Here is a 19,966-nt window from a genome sequence, read left to right on the forward strand (position 1 = left end):
GACCCGGCACGGCCTCAGATAAAAATAAACGAGAAAAATGATAAAGAAAAAACCCAAAACTCATCACAGAGCTCCCTTACGAAGGAGACAAGACAATGATGGCAGGAGGTTTTGGGGCTGAGTTACTGTAAAGACAAGTGCCGAGGCGCACAGAAAACCGGAGGCACTCGATAATCGCACTCACTGTCACTGTTGAGGTTAGCATTGTTTTTCTTGGGAATTCATCAAGTTTCCATCAAAGAAGGTTCAGCTTTGACTAGACCAGGGGCCGGCTGAGTTATAACTGGAAGACGCGCTTGTATAAAACACGACTGGCCGGCCGTGCCCAGGCCCCCTGAGTCAGGACCTCCACGGGGGTGAGGCTGTGCAGATCCGCATCTTCAGGTCGCCCCTTACGTCCCTGTCTGTGTTGAGTCTCTCTTTGCCTCCGTTAAATGACGCCTTGGGCATATTCTGTAGCTCACTGGTCACTTTCTCTTGTCAAGAATTACTCCAGTGCGGTCCCAAACCTCAAGTTCCTGTCCGGTTCACACACTGCAGTCAACGGTGGCCTGATGGGTGCGGGCCGGGTGGGCTGTCGCGGTGTGAGGCGCGCCTTCCTCCCCTTCCGCAGTCCAACCTCTCGGGCGGAGAGGAGCGCGCGCCTTTCTCCTCCTCCTGAGTAACGGCGGGTGCTGGGAGAGTAGACGGGGACAGGGTGAGGGGCTGAGGCGCTCCTGCCGTCGAGCTGTGGCCGCCCCGGTCCCCTCTGCTTACGTGGTGGCCCCGCCGAGGGGGCCTGTGTGCTGGCTCACGGGCGGGTTTAGCTTGGACCCCGGGCCCTCCTGGAGATGAAGACCCACTCCGCCTTGGAGAGCAGAAGTCCCCTCGGGCTGCAGGAGAGACAGTCACACCATCCTGCTTTCTATGGGTTTTATTGTTTAATGTGCCATTGGTCAGGTAGTGGAGCAACTTTGTCTCCTGGGTCTAGAACATATAATTTAGGGTTTACCTCATAAAATTCAGCTACTTAAGAACATTTTGTAATATATAATATAAGTAAAATGTAACTTGCTTTCATTTCTTAGAATACATTTTAATGTTAAAATAGTTTAAATTTACCAGTAATTTAAAATTTAAATAGTTTAAATTTGCCAGTAATAAAGAAAATGCATTAGTCTTCAAATAAATATTTTGAAACTTTAAAGGAGTTATATTGAATAACAGTTTTATCACTGCAGTGTCTTAGTTTTGGCATTAAATTATATGGTAACTTTTTAAAAAATGGCTTTACTACAAAATGTTTGCCACCTACCAGCCTAGCTGAGCTTGGGTACCTGTGTAGATAATTCCTCTCGGAATGAGCCCTGTTGATTCCCGCCCGCCCCCACTCCTGGCCTGCTCCGATTCTGCAAGCCCGTTTGCCTGGAGTCTAAAGCACAGAGCTCGCTTCTGCCCCTACTCGTGACTTTAACCGTCCGTCAGAGCGTCCTGAAGTGGCCCCCACTGGCCACCCTGCATGTCCGCGCCTGACCAGCTCCCCAGCTGGTATCAAGAGGCTCTGTGGGCTCCCCCAGGCTGAGCTCTACAACACCCTGCCTGTGGGTCCACGTCATCGAACACGGGCAGAATATGATGTTTATGAACCAAATTTTGAGTGAGGGGTCAGCCATTGAGACTAATTGTGAATTTTCCATTCCCAAAGAGTGTCCCTGGTTGCTCAGAGGGTAAAGAACCTGCTGCAATGCAGGAGATGTGGGTTCGATCCCTGGATTAGGAAGATCCTCTAGGGAAGGACATGGCAACCCCCTCCAGTATTCTTGCCTGTTCCTTGGACAGAGGAGCCTGATGGGCTGGAGTTCAGGGGGTCACAAGTAGTCAGACATGCCTGAGCCACTAACACACACTAAAGATATCCCAGATCTGGAAAACCAACAAGGGTGACCACAGGCAGAGGTAAGAGATGCTGCGGCGGACCTGGGTGCACTTTCTTCCCTTTATCTCCACGTGCGCCTCTAGATTCAGGCAGTGCTGACCTGCTGCAAGAGCGCGGGGGGGCCCTCCGTTTAGGAGGGGCTGAGAGAAGGTGAGCAGCTCTCAAGGCTCAGGGTCCCCACCTCAGACGATGAGCGAGGCGGTGAGGCAGCCAGTCACCGATGAGATCAAGGCTTCACGCCAAACCCAAAGCCCTCTTTAACCTGTACAGGACTTTGAATCGCTTTAACTCAATGCTTTAATGTGGAGTGTGGGCTGATCACTTTTCTCCAAGCCCAGACACCTACCTACCCAATAATTCATACCTGCCGGCACTTTGAAGGCATTTGAGCTTCCTCCATTATGTTGAACAAGAAAAATGATTCCTCCCACATGTTGAGCTGAACTGACTTAGTCTCAGGTTCTGAATGTGGCCCAGTAGCTCCTCCGTTGACAGCCCACGACCTCTGTCTATTAAAACGTCAGCCTCAACGCAGTCGTCTCAGAGCTGGGGGTGAGGTGGTGTGGTTATGTCCCCCGTTGTTAGCCGTGGGGGTGCAGCCAGGTCACGCGATGTGATGGAGTTTGCTTCTTCATGAATAAATCAGGATGTGTGTTCGATTGTCCCAGCCGCTGTGACACACGACTAAAGATGCAAAGTTGCAAACCTTGGGGAGTGCTCTGGGTAGTTAGACCGCTTCACTCGTGGAAATGATTTGGTTTAGAAATAGTATAAATGACATCTATACCTGATCACCATCAGCTCACATGTTCGGCATGATTTCAGGAGCACACGGCTTACGAGCACGGGTACCTGAGCATGGCCTTCTTCTGGATCCCCGGGATGGCCTGCTTCACTCCGTACATCTCTATGGGCAGCATCGGCGACTATAAAGTAAGAGCAGCTAATCAAATCCACGTCCTGCTCCATCCCCTGTGACACCCAGAGGGGCGGAGAGTGAGACAGACCTCTGGATCACTCTGCCGTTCTCCTGAAACCTACACACGCCGTCAGTCTGCGACACTCCCACATAAAAGAGAAATTCGTAAAAGCCGAGGAGTAAGAAAAAATGCAGTGGAAGGGATTAAGTCAAATTTCTCAGATTTTCCTCCCTGAGGGGAAAAATGTTTCCTATCCTAAGTAGTGATAATAATAAAGAGCAAAAGTCCTCATATGCTCTTCTATATTTTTTTACTGGAGTATAATCGCTTTACCACGTTGTGTTGGCTTCTGCTCTACAACAAGGTGATTCAGCCAGGTGTGCACACAGGTATCCCCTCCTTCCTGAACCCGCCCCTCCCCCACGCCACCCCTCCCCCCAGGTCATCCCAGAGCCCCGCGCCGAGCTCCCTGCGCTGAGCTCCCCGCCAGCTCTCTGCCTTACACACACTGGTGTGTAGTGTCACAGCCACTCACCCGCGATAGACTTCCTGTGCCTCCATGCTGCGTCTGTGCAGAGAAGGTCCCCCCTCCCGCTTCCTCGTCCTCAGCGTCGTCCGCCGGGGTTCCCTCTGCACCGCTGAGCCGTGTGCAAGTGTGGGACGTGTTGGGGGTGGACTCAAGTTAATCTCCACGTACCCTGCTCTTAAGCTATCCTTCTCTTTAGCAATTTCTCCCCTGAGAAACAAAGCAAGATGCCAATTATAAGTGTGCTGTTTACATTCAGCATAAAACTTAAGAATCTTCCAGGAAATTGTGCACCTCCTTCTCTTGAAACTCTGTGCAGCTTGCAAGGCTCCATAGCATCAGAGGCATCAGTAGCTTTGACAAGAAAAGAACAAGAATCTTCTCACCTCGGCAATGCTGTGTAGACCCCTTCTTCCTGGAGATAGCGTGGCATACAGCATTATCAATGCCCCTGAAATAGGACCAGGGCAAGTCACAGTGTCGTTCACTAAATTAGCATAATATATAAAAGAGACATAGGGGAAATGAATGCTTTTGTGCTGCATATTTGCAATTTCTCAAGCCTGAACTATTCAAAAACTTTTGATGATTCTTTTGCTTCTTTATCAGAAAAAAGTTTACTTCCAGCTGCGGATTTCAGGCCTCTACCCTTCCGCTTACTGGTTTGGGCAGGCACTGGTGGACGTTCCCCTGTACCTTTTGATCCTCCTTCTAATGCAAATAATGGATTACGTTTTTAGCCCAGACGAGTTTGAGTTTATCATTCAAAACCTGGCAGTTCAGGTAAGTGGCAAAAGTTATCAAATGGCTTTCTTAGACTACTTTTCATAAATGCAATTACATGATTCATCTTAAACCAAAGAACTTCACATCATGTTTGTTATAACTTAGCTCTGCAAAGTTGAATTTAAGTTGTTCAGTCCCTAAGTCGTGACCACCTCTTTGCAACCCCATGGACTGCAGCACGCCAGGCTTCCCTGTCCTTCACCACCTCCAGGAGTTTGCTTATATTCATGTCCATCGAGTCAGTCATGCCATCCAACCATCTCATCCTCTGTCGTCCCCTTCTCCTCCTGCCCTCAATCTTTCCCAGCATCAGGGTCTTTTCCAATGAGTCGGCTCTTCATATCAGGTGGCCCAAGTATTGGAGCTCCAGCGTCAGTCCTTCCAGTGAATATTCAGGGTTGATTTCCTTTAGGATTGACTGGTTTGATCTCCTTGCTGTCCAAGAGTTTAAATATGAATTTGTCTTTAGATAGCATTTACCTTAGGTGACTGTAATATTTCTATTTTCAGACCCTGTGTATAATTGGCTATGTCTCATCTCTTGTTTTCTTGACATATGTGATTTCATTCATTTTTCGCCATGGGAGGAAAAATAGTGGCATTTGGTCATTTTTCTTCTTAATTGTAAGTATGCATATGGTGCACATTATTTTATTTTTAAACTATTTTTAATAATTCTGAGAATATATATTTTAATCTTTGTAGTAAGCGTGGTGGTAAATCAATATTGCTTTCAGAATGTTATACTTTGATGAAACTATGCTCTTTTTATTTTAGGTCACCCTCTTCTCCATTGTTGCTAATTATCTGAACGAACACGCATTTCTAGGGCTGTTTCTCTGCACCATATTGATACCACCCTTCACGCTAATTGGCGTTCTACTCATTTTTTCTGAGGTGAGTAATTTCACGTCTGTTCTGGGATCATGAAAAGTGCTGCCTTTGGAGAAAACCTTGGATGTGATACAACGTAAGTGGAGCCCTCAGCCGGGCAGGTTTGATGCCTGCCTTCAGAAGATCACTCACTGCCCACAGGCGAGGGTCGCCGTCTCCTTCTGGAGGAAGCCCCGCCACGCTTTACCCAGGGCAGAGGCAAAGGCGCAGGGTAGGGTTTTACCGTTCTCTTGGCCGCCCTCACAATGGGGGCGAAGGACCTCCTGGGAGGTGGCAGAGACGCCCTTTTTCTGCTCATTCCGGACACACGAGGTTTAAGGTTCCTAAGACATGCGGTGGGAAACGGCAAGTGGTCACTTGACACAGGAGCCTGAAGTTCAGTGTGTGAGCTCAAAACTAAAGCTGAACCCCTGAGATTCACATGCTTAGGAGTGTGTTTAAAGCCACAGGACGAGCTGGTATATCTACAGAGTAAGCGTTGTTAGACTGAAAAGAAGACGAAGCATTTCGCTTTGAACTACAGAGATTGGGAAGAAGAGGACTCCACGAACCACTTTAAGAAGAAGCCTGTGAGGGAGGAAGAAAAAAGGAGGATATTTGTGCACCAGAATCTCATCTCTGAAACCCGCCCCCCACGCCCCCGAACACTCAGGGTATCAGTAACTAAGGATGTGAGTCAGATGGCACCAAAGCATGTTTCACGAAGGATGGAGGGATTCATCTAATGAGTGGTCTAGAAAGATGACAACTGAGAAGAAACTGCTGGGCTGGACCACATTAGAGTCCCTGGCGATGTTCACAAGACAGGTTTCAGTGGAAGCGTGGACACAAAAGCTCAGAAAGAGCGAGCTTAGTACAGAATGTAGAGTGAAGAGCTCGTGAGGTGGTTCTAAGAGCCTTGCTGAAAAGGGTACCAGCGAGATGGAAGGGTGGGTGAGTGAGCGCAGATTCAGGTTTAAGGAGGGAGATACTGTGCTGCTGTGACAGAAATTTTAGATGAAAGATGGAGTACCTTGGAAGCCGAGTCCTTGAAGATCTGGGAGAACATGGCATACAGAGCCCAAGCCGCAGGGGGTGGGAGGGGGTCCCGTCACTAAAGCTGGAAGATTCCAGATGCAGATGGAGAAGATGGACTTGTGGACTGGGGGGGGCGGTGGTGGGGAGAGAAGGGTGGGGCGAATTGAGAGTGGCATTGACACAGACATGCCACCTCGTGTAGGACAGAGGGCCAGCAGGAAGCTGCTGTGGAGTGCAGGGAGGCCGGCTCAGGGCTCCGTGATGACCCGGGGGGTGCGATGAGGAGGGGGCACATCAAGAGGGAGGGGATGCGTGCATATCCGTACAGCTGACTCACTCCATTGGACTGCAGAAACCAACACACCATTGTAAAGAGATTATACTGACCTTTGCCCTGTCCAATTTTTAAAAAAGATGCCACAGGGGAAAAAGGTCATGCCCAGAGCATATGGAAACTGAAATATTTTCCTTTCTTAGGGAGAAAGGGTAAATTATCATCTGAGTGAAGTGAAGGGAGGTCTTGGGACCTTGAGGGCGGAAGAAAAGATGTGAAAAATTATTTCAGAGGGCAGGTCAGCAGAATGGACACAGTGCTAGAGGACCACCCCCCACCCCACTTCCCAAGTGAAGTCAGCAGAGTTAAGTTTCTGTCATCTCCTCTGCTTCTCTTGTGTAACTCAGGAGAAGCGGAGAGTCAGCTTTGACCAGGGTTAGGGTTTTGCCAGATGAGTTGATGAAGCAAAGGGTCAGGGACAGAGTTTCTGTGTAAAGAGGGGTCATGACAATGGACCGAGGTGTCTAAGCTCGGGAATGAGGAAGGGGAGGAGACGAGGGGGTCTGTGGACAGAGGAGTGGTGGGTGGAGTGTCACCAACTCCAAATTATAGAGAAAGGATGCTCGGAATAAAATCAGTGGCAGACAGGGCAAAGACCAGGGAGCCTGAAGTCGACTTTGGATATGATACAGTCCTTGGATGTGAGCAAGATGACGTCAGGATCCTGGCAGGTCATCCGATAGGAAAACAATTGTCTTAGATGGTGGATGGCTGTGCTGGTTAGAGGTTTACTCTGTCTGGTCTGTTAGTCGCTCAGTCGTGCCCAATTCTTTGCAACCCCATGGACTGCAGCCCACCAGGCTCCTCTGTCCATGGGATTTTCCAGGCAAGGATACTGGAGTGGGTTGCCATTTCCTACATCGGATTAAAGATGCTCAGAAAAGAAGTCTTGGGAAATACAACTTGAGAAACAAAACAGGTCCTGTGCCCTTCATTCACAAAAGAGTTGGGAGGCCTTTTAAATAGTGCTGATGAAAACCACACCTTTGAGTATGTGCAGGTGGAACCCCGGTGAAGAACTTTGTCCTCTGGCTGAGGGTCGGTCACAGGTGCTCTCCAGAGCAGGGGGAGCAGGTGATGGTTCCCGGGCAGAGGTGTGAAGAGAAAGGCAGTTGGGGGGTGGGGGGTGTCTCCAGGCAGGTCTTGCCCTTGGCTTCAGTGGGTCCCACCAGCAGCACCCAGGTTTCCACCAGCAGGGCAGTCCTGCTCACTCGTGCACAGATGTATCTGAGCTACAGCCAAACTCAGGTTAGCAGGTAGGTCGCCAAGTGACCTTGGAAGCAAGGAGGGCGCATGGTTAGGAGCTGACTCTTAACCTGATGCAGAAGACAACTCACTAGAATGCAGGCGAGTCACTTAATGGGCATCATTCTTCGTGGGAAGAGATTCACACACAGATCGAGGTGCATCTAAATACCCCTTTTTCCTCCTTTCACAGATTTCTCCTGACTCTGTGGATTACCTGGGGCCTTCTGAACAGCAGGTGGCATTTCTGACAGTACTAATTGTAAGAAGACGCTTTCATTTAAATGTTCTTGCCTGAGGGGACAGCTTTGCATGCTCTGTGTTAAAGGCACAGTTTTAATTCGGACACTTCAGTTTTAATTCCTCACTTCCGGCACCTGACCACTAGTTGACACTCATCATCTGACACTGAGTGGGAAGCCCGAACTCCCAATGGTGTGGGTAGTGCTAGTATCAACTCATTACTATTTCTTTTTTTTAAATGATTTTATTTATTTAAAAACAAACAGAGAAGCCTGCATGGGCTCTCTCTGGCTGCAGAGAGCTGGGCCACGCTCTGGCTGGGCCGCGTGGGCCCCTCACTGCGCCGGCTTCTCCTGTGGGGGGGCACGGGCTCGGGGCGCAGGACTCAGTAGCTGTGGCTCCTGGGCTCAATCGCCCTGCAGCCCGTGGGATCTTCCCAAATCAGGGATCGATCCGTGTCCCCCGCACTGGCCAGCAGATTCTTCACCACTGAGTCACCGGGGAAGCCCAGCTTACGACTATTTCTATCATGATTTCTCTTATATACAGTAACACAAACTGGGAGAGCTTCTCCAAATGTTAAATATATTGCCTTTTAATCTTGTGAAAATGTTACCAAATCCTTAACAACCTTGTACATGATCAAACTCCTTAAATCAGTTCCAATATGGAAGTTGCTTTTATATTGATGCTAACTGTGATTTTCTTTTTCTCCCCAGCCTTATCTTCATTTCTTCATTTTCCTCTTTATCTTAAGATGTCTGGAGATGAAATTCAGGAAGAAATCAATGAGAAAGGATCCTGTGTTCAGGTTAAGAAAATTCAAATAATATTTCATGTCTTATTTTAATACTCACTGTTTAAAGACATTTTAATATGTCCAATTAATTGCATAAAAAGTCTGTGTAGAATTGTTTTGAAGGGACTGTGTAGACTTGTTGCTCACTCGCTCAGTTGTGTCTGACCTTCGTGACCCCATGGACTGCAGCACACCAGGCTTCCCTGTCTGTCACCAACTCCTGGGCACGTCTATGTAAGCAGCTGGATAAGTATAGGCATCCAGGAAGGATGGGTAGCTGAGTGAAAGGATGAAAGTTGGAATAAACACCGCCTTCCTGTAGATTTGAAAAGGCAGCTGGAACAAACTTGGAGGCATGTGTTGCAGGATCATGAAAAATTAAACTGAAGCTCAGTACTGGAGGGTCTTGGGTAGAGAAGCTTAGGAAGGGTTTTGAAAGTTACACAATGAAAAGTGAAGACAGATGTGCTTTGAAAACCTTGCCTTACTCAGAACAGGAATCAAGCTCAAGTCCAGCTTATGCGAGCCGAGCAGGAGAGGGGTGGGATGACAGCTCTGCTTTAGGACGTCGGCTGTCGGCAGAAGTCTGAGAGAGAGACAGGCAGCAGCCGTAACCAGTGGTTTGGGACGATGCAGGAGGGAATTCCGTTGGTAGCAGTCGGAAAAGAGTAATTCTGACACACGGGTCATGCCTCTGATTATAAGCATTTTGGTCCACTGTTGCAACAAAGCCTTCAGAATTCTGAAATGTCTGTGCTAAAGTTACAGTTCCTGGGTTCCTTTCACATGCAACCCTGCCTCAAAATCCTTTTCCAGGGAAGTGTGTACCAGTTTATTATTTAAAAAGAAGTCATGACCAATAATGAGTATTATGCTCAGGCAAAAAGCCAGGATGATATGAAAGTAGCATCACTGATGGGATTGAGGCTATTTGAAAGGAGAACGGTGTCGACTAGAAACTTAGAGCTTCTGCTGTGGATTCTCTACCAGCTGAGCCACAAGGGAAGCCCCGCAGCTACTCAATCCGTCCAAATGATTGATCACAGTACATACAAAATTCACCATTTTGGGTACACGTTTTTCAGCTGGAAACCTGTTAGATTCGCACTGTTTTGCTTTTAGAATTTCCCCAAGGAGCAGTGCTGTCTTTCCAAACCCAGAGAAACCCGAAGGAGAGGATGAAGACGTCCAGATGGAAAGAAGCAGAACAGCGGACGCCGTGGCCGCCCCGGACTCGGAGGAGGTAGAGTCGTGAAATCGCGCATCAGACCCTTGACTCTGTCCGGGCAAGGGGGCAGCGTGCAGTCTTACTTTTCCGAAGACACTTGAGGTTCTTTAGTTCTTACACGTGGAGCCCATCATTTGACTTCTGTGACTATGCAGTGCCCACAGAGATGAGAGAACCAAGGAAACACACACACACTGACTTGTCCATTCCTTTTTCAGAGTCATAGTTTTGGCAAATAAAGCTAGTCGTCACAAAACCAAAGTGAGACTTTTAAATTTTCTAAACGGAGCAAAATTTGCTGCAAGCAGTTCAGGGGGGAGAGTTCATCTGAGCTGTGTATGTCTTTGTGTGCCCGGCTGTGTCTGCTTGGTCTGTGTGTATATTTGTGTGCCTGGATGTATCCGTGTGCCTGTGTGTGTGTTTGTGTGCCTATGCGTGTGTGTACGTGAACACACATCTTCACAGACCTACTGGTTGGGTGGATGTTTCTATTCCAGTTTACAGAGGAAGAGCAAGCAGGAATCATATGATACAGTACAGACGTCTCTTCCCTGAAGGAATGTATTAGACTGGGGGAGTTTGCCGGGAAAATGGCAGTTTCTAGGGGGAAGGGCTGGTCTGACTCATGGTATTGAGCAGGAGAGATCTGGACCCAGAGAGGAGGGGACACGCGCTCGTTTCACGGTGAAAATGAAGCCCCATCGGACTTCCTTGCTTTTCCAGAAACCTGTCATCGTGGCCAGCTGTCTGCGGAAGGAATATGCAGGCAGAAAGAAAAATTGTTTTGCCAAGGGGAAGAAGAAAGTAGCCACAAGAAATGTCTCTTTCTGCGTGAAAAAAGGTGGGAACCAGTCACTATGCTGGCAGAGCCGTCTTGACTCGTGGCCGTGAGGTCTCCTGAAGGGCCTGGGAGGGTCTGAATCCGGGGTGTCTGCAGATGAACCCGGAGGGCAGCCAGCCCTCCTCCACAGGCCTCGGCCAAGCCAGCCTGTGGAAAATCTCAGCTGTAATTACAATGGTGTTTTCTTTGCGTAGGAAGACTGTTCTGTTCAATTCAAACAGACACACGAAAAAGAGGAACGATAAGAACAATGACCAAAAAGGAGGTGGTCCTTCTATTAAGAAAGATGGGCTTATTTTTTAAGTAATATAATTAATTTCACAACAGGGATTAGTTCCCAGGAAGGAACCTCCTGGGGTACCACAGTGCATCCATTCTCACAAATAGCATGTTTTGTAGTGTGTTGGTTAAATGCAAAAAAAAAAAAAAAAAATGCACTTCAGATTCCAGCTCAACCTCAGATTGGCTGCAAGACCTTCATCATTTTGTTCTTCATTTTCTTTGCATCTCCGTTTCCTTGCCTGCAAAATGAAGCTAGTGACAACACTCAGGTGTGAGTGTGAAGAATAAGTGAACTAATGCCTATAGTTTGACACACGGTGAACCATGAAACAGTATTTGTGTTACTTTTATTATAATGATTTGCAGGTATAATTCTGAATGTACCTGTTTCTTTCAGGTGAAGTTTTAGGGCTCTTGGGACACAACGGAGCAGGTAAAAGCACAACCATCAAGATGATAACTGGAGAGACGAGACCAACCTCAGGGCAGGTCAGTAAACACATGGAAATATCCTTATCAATGCTGCCTAGAAGAAATATTTTCCAATGACCATAGATGCCAATCTTAAAAATATATATCTGGTCCTTTCTTATTAATCAATGTGATTTATGCATTGAATGAAGAGGATTAATGAAAAATGTCTCCCCTTAATTCCAAAAATAGTTAGGCACTGAAGCCTATGTGTTATCTATACTATGCCTTTTACTGAGTGAAAAAGTAGACACATTCATGGGAAACATTTGGAAAAGTAAAGCTAAACATTAGCTTTGTCCATGGTCAAAAGTCTTTTTTTTTTTTTTTTTAGTTATGTATCCTGAGAACTTGTTTAATTGAACTGCCAAGATCCAGGATTTATTCAGAAAATAGAAATCTTAAATTCGTGAAAAAATTGTCCAAATTCCAAAGCAAAAAACCACAATAGTATATGAATGCAATTGGGTACTATGTCGGGGCCAAGTTGTGTAAAGTGATGGACAGAGGATTGAAGTATTGCAATTTTGTCTTTTTCATTTTTTTTTTTAATATGCATTTGTTTAGCTGCAATGGGTCTTAATTGCAGCATTGAACTGGGATTCAGGGACTGAACCTGAAGTTATAGGGCTCAATCCCAGGTTCAGGGACTGACCTGGGCCCCCGCGTTAGGAGCACAGAGTCTCAGCCGAAGGGCCACCAGGGAAATCCCGCGGTATGGACATTTGAAGGGAGATGCTATTGACACTGGTCAGAAGCTGAAGGCCAGAGGGCGTGCTCACCAGGAGAAGCTGATGGCGCTCTTGGCTTCCCTTCCCCTCTCACTCCATGGCAGCCAGAGTGGTCCTTAAAAAATTGCAGAAGCGTTCATGCCATTACCCTGCTTATAACCCCGCAGCTGGAGTGCGTCTAGAACCTTCGCAGTGGCCGCAAAAGGCCCTGCAGCATCTGGGCTCCGGTGATGGCACTGGCTCCCACCAGCCTCCGGTGGTCTTCCCACTGTGAGGCCTTCGGGCGTGCTCTCCTGGGGGCTGGGGGGCTCTGCCCTCGGCTCCTCGTGTGTCTGCTCATCTCGGTCTCGTCACTTAAAATCCACGTCCCCAGAGGCCTCTCCCAGTGACCCTCGGGGCTGACAGCGTTACTGCCCTGAAAGCGGTCAGCAGGCGTGGCGATCCACCTCCGTTTCTCTGTCTAGACTGAAAGCTCTGTGAGGCCAGGTTAGCGAGGGCTCTCCTCCTCTGTCCTGGGCAGAGACGAGACAGTCCCACGGTCGTGGGCTTGCAGTCCAAGGGCAGGCCCCAGTTCCCACTCCCAGCTCTACCTCGGACGGCCTCCTGCATGAGTGTAACAGACGACGCTTGTTTGTTTCCTCATGTGTGAAACACGACTATCCAGCTAACGCCCCAGTCGGGCTGGGTTTCTCTGAGGTCAAAATAATTTGAAACACAGAAAATGTAAGCACTGGTACACATACCTGTTATTATTATTATTGTATGGCACAGTATCTGGCTCATAAAAAAAATAAATGCATGTGTTTATTGATTCCTATGTGCCAGACTAGTGCTGAGAGGTTTCCATTTACCTTAGTTCAGGATTTCTCAGGTTTGGCCCCTGGGAACATGTTGGGGTTTGCAGGGGGTGGGGGGGTAGGATGCTTGTTTTTGTTGTTTATCTTCTCTGTTTTTGAACTTAATAAATACCTTTTTATTTCACATTGCCCATTAACAATGTTGTGATGGTTTCAGGTGGACAGCAAAGGGACTCAGCCACACACAGACATGTTGTGTCCATGCTCCCCCAAACTCCCCTCTCGTCCAGGCTGCCTCAGAACCTGAGCAGGGTTCCCTGTGCTGCTCAGGAGGACCCCGTTTTAAATACAGCCGTGTGCACATGTCCATCCCAACCTCCCTAACTGTCCCTGCCCCCATCCCATCCCCCGGCCACCGTAAGTGTTTTTCTGCATCTGTGAGTCTGTTTCTGCTTATCAGTTCAGTGCATTCACTCAGTCGTGTCCGACTGTTTGCGACCCCATGAATCGCAGCACGCCAGGCCTCCCTGTCCATCACCAACTCCCGGAGTTTACTCAGACTCATTTCCATCAGGTCGGTGATGCCATCCAACCATCTCATCCTCTGTCGTCCCCTTCTCCTCCTGCCCCCAGCCCTTCCCAGCATCAGGGTCTTTTTCCAATGAGTCAGTTCTTTGCCTCAGAAGACCAAAGTGTTGGAGTTTCAGCTTCAGCGTCAGTCCTTCCAATGAACACCCAGGACTGATCTCCTTTAGGATGGACTGGTTGGATCTCCTTGCAGTCCAAGGGACTCTCAAGAGTCTTCTCCAACACCACAGTTCAAAAGCATCAATCTTCGTGGCTCAGCTTTATGGTCCAGCTCTCACATCCATACATGACCACTGGAAAAACCATAGCCTTGACTAGACGGACCTTTGTTGGCCAAGTAATGTCTCTGCTTTTTAATATGTTGTCTAGATTGGTCATAGCTTTTCTTCCAAGGAGCAAGTGTCTTTTAATTTCATGGCTGCAGTCACCATCTGCAGTGGTGTTGGAGCCCAAAAAAATAGTCTCCACTGTTTCCATCGTCTCTCACTGTTTCCACTGTTTCCCCATCTATTTGTTGTGAAGTGATGGGCCCGGATGCTATGACCTTAGTTTTCTGAATGTTGAGCTTTAAGCCAATTTTTTCACTCTCCTCTTTCACTTTCATCAAGAGGCTCTTGAGTTCTTCGCTTTCTGCCATAAGGGTGGTGTCATCTGCATATCTGAGGTTTCTGTTTTTAAATAAGTTCATTTGTATCATTTCTTTTTAGACTCTACACATAATGTCACAGGATATTTCTCCTCCTCTGTCTTACTTCACTCAGCATGACATTTCTAAGTCCATCCCTGTTTTTTTTAAGCTTTTTGTTCCATGTTGGCGCATTAGTTGATCCATAGTGTGACCCCAGTGTCATTCTGCCCAGATCATTCTTATTATGAGGGCTGCCCTGTGCATGGAGGGATATTTAGCAGCATCCTTGGCCTCAAGCCACTAGATTCTCAATCAGGACAACACAAGTGTCTCCATACGGGCCGGATGTCCCCTGGCAGGAAGGCTGGAAAAAAGTAGGTTATTGAATCTTCACGATATACTTGTAAAATGTCCCATAACTGTAACGATTGTAACTTTGGAAAAACAGGATCTTCAGCAAATACCTCTTCCTATGGATGTTTGGATCAGTAAATGAAGAGGTCAAGCATTGGACTGCCAGGCTGACCAGGTGGCTCAGTAGTAAAGAGTCTGCCAGCCAGTGCGGGAGACAGACTCGGGTTGGCTCCCTGGGTCGGGAAGATCCCCTGGAGGAGGACGGCAGCCCACTCCAGTGTTCTTGCCTGGGAAATTCCGTGGACAGAGGAGCCTGGAGGGCTCCAGTCCGTGGGGTCGCAAAGAGTCAGACACGACTCAGCGACTAAACAGCAGCAGTTGGACGACCAAATAAGCGACCTTGAATTCTTTCACGCACTTGGTAACCCAGTCCAAACTGTGATCGTCTGTCCTGTGAGAGTGGAGCGTCTGCCTTCCCGCTTTCAGTCGTCCTTTCCCCAGAGCTGGTGACCACCCACTCGCTTCTGGACTCGGGCACCACGTGCACGGACGGACACCACTGAAATAACCCCGGCGCCGGCACCCGTGGTGCTGGAGGGAATGTGAGAACGCCCTTGTCTCCGCAGGTGCTGCTTGCGGGGGGCAGCGGAGGGGCGCCCCTGGGGTTCCTGGGGTACTGTCCCCAGGAGAGCGCGCTGTGGCCCAGCCTGACGGCGAAGGAGCACCTCGAAGTGTCGGCCGCCGTGAAAGGGCTGCGGGGGGCGGACGCCGCAGCCGCTATTGCCAGGTGCGCTGGGGGGGCTCACCTGCTCTCACCGGGGCCGAGACACCGTCACACAGAATGGGGCGGGCGGTGCTGACAGCTCCGTGCTCGCTGAGCGTCCGGACCCCACTTCAGTGCTTTCACCCGCTTTAGGCCTGGAGAGAAAAAGGCTATGCGTTACTATTTCTTAATTGACGTACAGTTGACTTACAATACAGTGTTAGTTTCAGGTGTACAACAAAGTGATTCAGTCATATTTTTTTTCAGATTCTTTTTCATCATAGGCTATTACAAAGTATTGAGTACAGCTCCATTTTATACAACAAATCCTTGTTGCATATCTATTTTATGTTTAGTAGTTTGTGTCTGTTAAACCCAAAGTCCTAACTTATCCCACCCCTCTCCCCTTTCCCCTTTGGTAACCATAAGGTTTTCCTTGTGTCTGTGACCCTATTTCTGTTTTCTATATAGAATCATTTGTATTATATTTTTAGATTCTATGTATAAATGACATCATATACTATTTGCCTTTGTCTGACTTACTTCACACTAACTTCACGGTGTATAATATTCTCTAGCTCTATCTACATTGCTGAAAGTGACAATATTTCATTCTTCTTTGTGGCTGAGTAATCTTCCATGGCTTATGTGTACCACATCTTCTTAAACCAGTTGACCACTGATGGGCATTTAGGTCGTTTCCATGTCCCGGCTACTGTAAATAGAGCCGCAGTGAACACTGGGGTGCATGTATGGTTTCAGATTTAGAGTCTTCGTCTTTTCTGGATGTCTGCCCTAGTGGGGGACTGCAGGACCTTTGCAGGATCATATAGGATGATACACTCACTGTTCTCAGTACAGAAAGAAGTCACTGCAAATATGAGTCTGGCTGCCAAGAAGGGTTCATAAAACACCCTAGGTGGTTTCAGTTTTAGCATCACTCTGAGCCTCATTTAAACTCTCTGCCGTAGCATCTGTTCTGACTTGCTGGTTCTCCCCCGCGCATCCCCCCGCCCTGAGCAGGCTGCTGTGGGTCTGACTCCCCCTGCTTCCCGCAGGCTGGCAGACGCGCTGAAGCTGCAGGACCAGATGGCGCTCCCCGCCAAGGCCTTACCCGAAGGGGCGAAGAGAAAGGTAGGGCGGGGCGGGGCCGGGCTCCCCCCGCGAGCCCCCAGGCCAGTACCGGGGGTGCCCCCTGCCCCGAGCGCCCCCAGGCCAGCACCGACGCAGCTCCTCTCTGTTGCAGCTGAGCTTCGCGCTGAGTGTCCTGGGGAGCCCGGCCGTGCTGCTTTTGGACGAGCCGACCACGGGGATGGACCCCGAGGGGCAGCTGCGGATGTGGTGAGGGGCGTGGGGAGCATCCCCGAGCGAATGTATCACCTATAACAGCTGACCCTCAAAAACATTGCTGGTTATGTCAGCTCCAGTGGCGAGAGTTGGTGATTATTTTGTGTGCTGAAAGATTTTCTTCCTCTTGGACTCACTTGTATGAATGCACCTAAGCAACTGCTTTGCAGTTGTCATTTGGAAGTCTGAAATTTCCCACTAAAAATGTTCTTGATGCAATAAAACAAAAGAAAAAAAAATTAAATCATTGTTTATAAAGGGAAAGATAGCCACATTACCAGAAAGAAACAGTATGAAGAAAAAAATCCTGATGTCATATCACATCCAGTTTTTATTAAGGAGAAAAAGGTAATTGGAACTCAATCCTCACTCTAAAAATTTCATTTTCATCTTAGCTCTTCCAAGTAAGTATTCAAGGCTCATTTTTATATTTAATCAGATCAATCTATTATTAAGTTTAAATCTTTTGCAACATCACCCAATACATAATTCTTATGGAAGGAAGAATAAATTCCAATGTTTTCTCTTTTTTGACATGCAAAATATTCATTTTATCTTATTTAAAAATTCTTTTATTGAAGTATAATCGATGTATAATATTAGTTTCAGTTGTACAATATAATGATTCAAAAATTTGTTATAGATTATACTCAATATATTCTCTAATCACTAAGAATTTTCTGAAATCTGTCATTTCTGTGCTTTTGGGCATATGTCATTGTTACCACACTTTTACATAAGGTCTCATCTTCCCTCCTACTGCCTTCTCATAAATCGGATTGAAATACAGCATCTTTGTAGACCAGCGTGTACCTATCATCACTCCCTCCATTCAGCCCAAGCCCTGCTCCGAATGAGACGCCCTGTTTTCTTGGTTCTTTCTGTACCCGTTTCCCTCCGAACCTCCTGTCCTTGAGGGGTGAATCTGAATTCACTATTTGTTTCATAAGTGCCAGTGGAAACGCCGTCACGTCATCTTCACACCGTCTGGAGCTTCCCCACTAGCTGACATTTATTTTCCGTGGCCTCACTTCAGGCAGCTGATCCGGGCCTCCGTTAGAAACGCGGCGAGGGGCGCCCTGCTGACCACCCACTCCATGGCCGAGGCGGAGGCCGTGTGCGACCGTGTGGCCGTCATGGTGTCCGGGAGCCTGAGGTGGGTGCCGGCCAAGCCCATGCTGGGTCCCCGGGCACGCTCTGAGAGAGGGCATCCCCCCCACACCGTGGTCTCTGCGTGGAGCTGGGCTGGCCGGCTGCCCTGGTCCCAGGGCCCCGCGCCCCCAGCGGTGGGTTTCCCCTCGCTTCCCCTGCCGGCTGACCCTCCTCTCACCGCCAGGTGCGTCGGCTCCATCCAGCATCTGAAGAGCAAGTTCGGCAGAGATTACCTGCTGGAGATGAAGCTGAAGAGCCTGGCGCAGCTGGAGGCTCTGCACTGCGAGGTCCTGAGGACCTTCCCCAGGGCTGCTCGGCAGGAGAGGTCGACGCCGGCTCATTCTGTTTCATCTTGCTCTTTGCTCTGTTCTTCTGTGATGGCGAGATATAAAAGCTTCATCTTCTCGCTCATGTTTGTTTTCCTTTAAACTATATGGGAATCATGAGGACTTGAGTAAGTAGAGAGACATCCAATTCCGAGGGATAGTGCAGGAGGGAAATAAGAGAACCAAGTCCTGGTTTGGAAGCTGATTCTTGTAAGGGAATTAACATTCTTCCTCTTTCTCTTCTTTTCATTCTCAAGGGCCTATTTATGTATTTAATATATTGAATTGCAGTTGACTTCACAATGTTGCGGTAGTTCTAGGGGCGCAGCCGAGCCCTGGAGGAGCCTGCTGCCCGCTCCGAGACGCGGCGCCCGTCGCGGCTGTGCCTCGGGTCCTGAATTCAGCTCTCCCCCCGCCTCCAGGTTCGCCTCCCTCGTGGTCTACAAGTTGCCTGTTGAGGATGTGCACCCTTTATCACACGCCTTCTTCAGTTTAGAGACAGGTGAGAGTGCCTGCTGCAAGGTGAGCCTCTGCAAACAGATCATGTTCAAGTTTTGCATAAAACCAGCATAAGAAGTATTAATACGTGGGCCTAAAAATGTGATATTTTACTATAAGTGTAATATCATACTGTATTATACGATAAGGGCTTCTCTTGTGGCTCAGCTGGTAAAGAATCCACCTGCAATGTGGGAGGCCAGGTTTAATCCCTGGGTTGGGAAGATCCCCTGGAGAAGGCAAGGGCTACCCACTCCAGTATTCTGGCCTGGAGAATTACAGGGACTCTACAGTCCATGGGGTCGCAAAGAGTCAGACACTTCACATACTATAAGTAAATAGTAAGGCTTTAATCCAGTGGTTCTCAACCAGTGATTTGGCAACTTCTGGGGATACAGGCAGACTTCAGAGGTATTGTGGGTTGGGTTCCAGACCATCACTATATATTGAATACTGCAATAAAGGAAGTCCCATGAGTTTTTTGGTCTCCCAGGGCATATAAAAGTGGTATTTAGGGGACTTCCCTGGCAGTCCAATGTTTAAGACTTCGCCTTCCAATGCAAAGGGTGCAAGTTTGATCTCTGCTCGGGGAGCTAAGGTCCAACATGCCTTGAGGCTAAAAAGTCAAAACATAAAACAGAAACAATATTGTAACAAATTCAATAAAGACTTTAAAAATGGTCCACATTCCAAAAAAATGAGGTTTACACTGTACCATAGTTTATTAAGTGTGCAGTAACATTATTTCTAAAAACCATAATTACTTGCCATAATTTAGAATATTTTATTACTAAAAAATGAGAGCCTCCATCTGAGTCTTAAACGAGTAATAATCTTTTTTTTAATAATATCAAAGATCACGGATCAGCATGAAAAACAGAATCAGAATGGAAAATTTGAAATATCTTGAGAATTAGCAAAATGTGACACATAATGTACATTATGAAATGAGACACAAAGTGAGGAAATGCCGTTGGGGAAGTGGCGCCACAGACGTGACAGGCGCGGGGCAGCGCACTGCGGTTTGCGAAAGTGCAGCTCTGTAAAATGAGGCTCCCTGCGGCTTTGGCTTCCACAGCCGATGGTGTGGTTGGGGGCACAGTTGGTGTCCAGCAGGTCTTCTAGGGGCTTCCCAGGCAGCTCAGTGGTAAAGAACCCACCTGCCAATGCAGGAGACGCGGGTTTGATCACTGGGTCGGGAAGATCCCCTGGAGAAGGCGAGGGCCACCCACTCCAATGTTCTTCTCACAGACAGGAGAGCCTGGTGGGCTACTGTCCGTG

The 19,966-nt window shown here is 48.1% G+C and overlaps 1 protein-coding gene across 3 annotated transcripts in view; it reads left to right on the forward strand.

The window, feature by feature from the left end:
* The window catches only part of LOC110126162 (ATP-binding cassette sub-family A member 9-like), a 61,817-nt gene that overhangs the window by 32,066 nt on the left and 9,785 nt on the right, over positions 1-19,966 (forward strand). For all 3 annotated transcript variants that reach the window (XM_020875641.2, XM_070480084.1, XM_070480083.1), the window contains exons 23-37: positions 2,741-2,848; positions 3,971-4,144; positions 4,658-4,771; positions 4,925-5,044; positions 7,831-7,899; positions 8,600-8,691; positions 9,802-9,922; positions 10,631-10,748; positions 11,428-11,519; positions 15,226-15,386; positions 16,421-16,496; positions 16,609-16,703; positions 17,746-17,865; positions 18,046-18,186; positions 18,610-18,689. In XM_020875641.2, the coding sequence (XP_020731300.2) occupies positions 2,741-2,848; positions 3,971-4,144; positions 4,658-4,771; positions 4,925-5,044; positions 7,831-7,899; positions 8,600-8,691; positions 9,802-9,922; positions 10,631-10,748; positions 11,428-11,519; positions 15,226-15,386; positions 16,421-16,496; positions 16,609-16,703; positions 17,746-17,865; positions 18,046-18,186; positions 18,610-18,689 (1,681 nt within the window). The remainder of the gene's footprint in view (positions 1-2,740; positions 2,849-3,970; positions 4,145-4,657; positions 4,772-4,924; positions 5,045-7,830; positions 7,900-8,599; positions 8,692-9,801; positions 9,923-10,630; positions 10,749-11,427; positions 11,520-15,225; positions 15,387-16,420; positions 16,497-16,608; positions 16,704-17,745; positions 17,866-18,045; positions 18,187-18,609; positions 18,690-19,966) is intronic.

Source organism: Odocoileus virginianus, chromosome 17, assembly GCF_023699985.2.
Source record: "Odocoileus virginianus isolate 20LAN1187 ecotype Illinois chromosome 17, Ovbor_1.2, whole genome shotgun sequence".
NCBI lineage: Eukaryota > Metazoa > Chordata > Mammalia > Artiodactyla > Cervidae > Odocoileus > Odocoileus virginianus.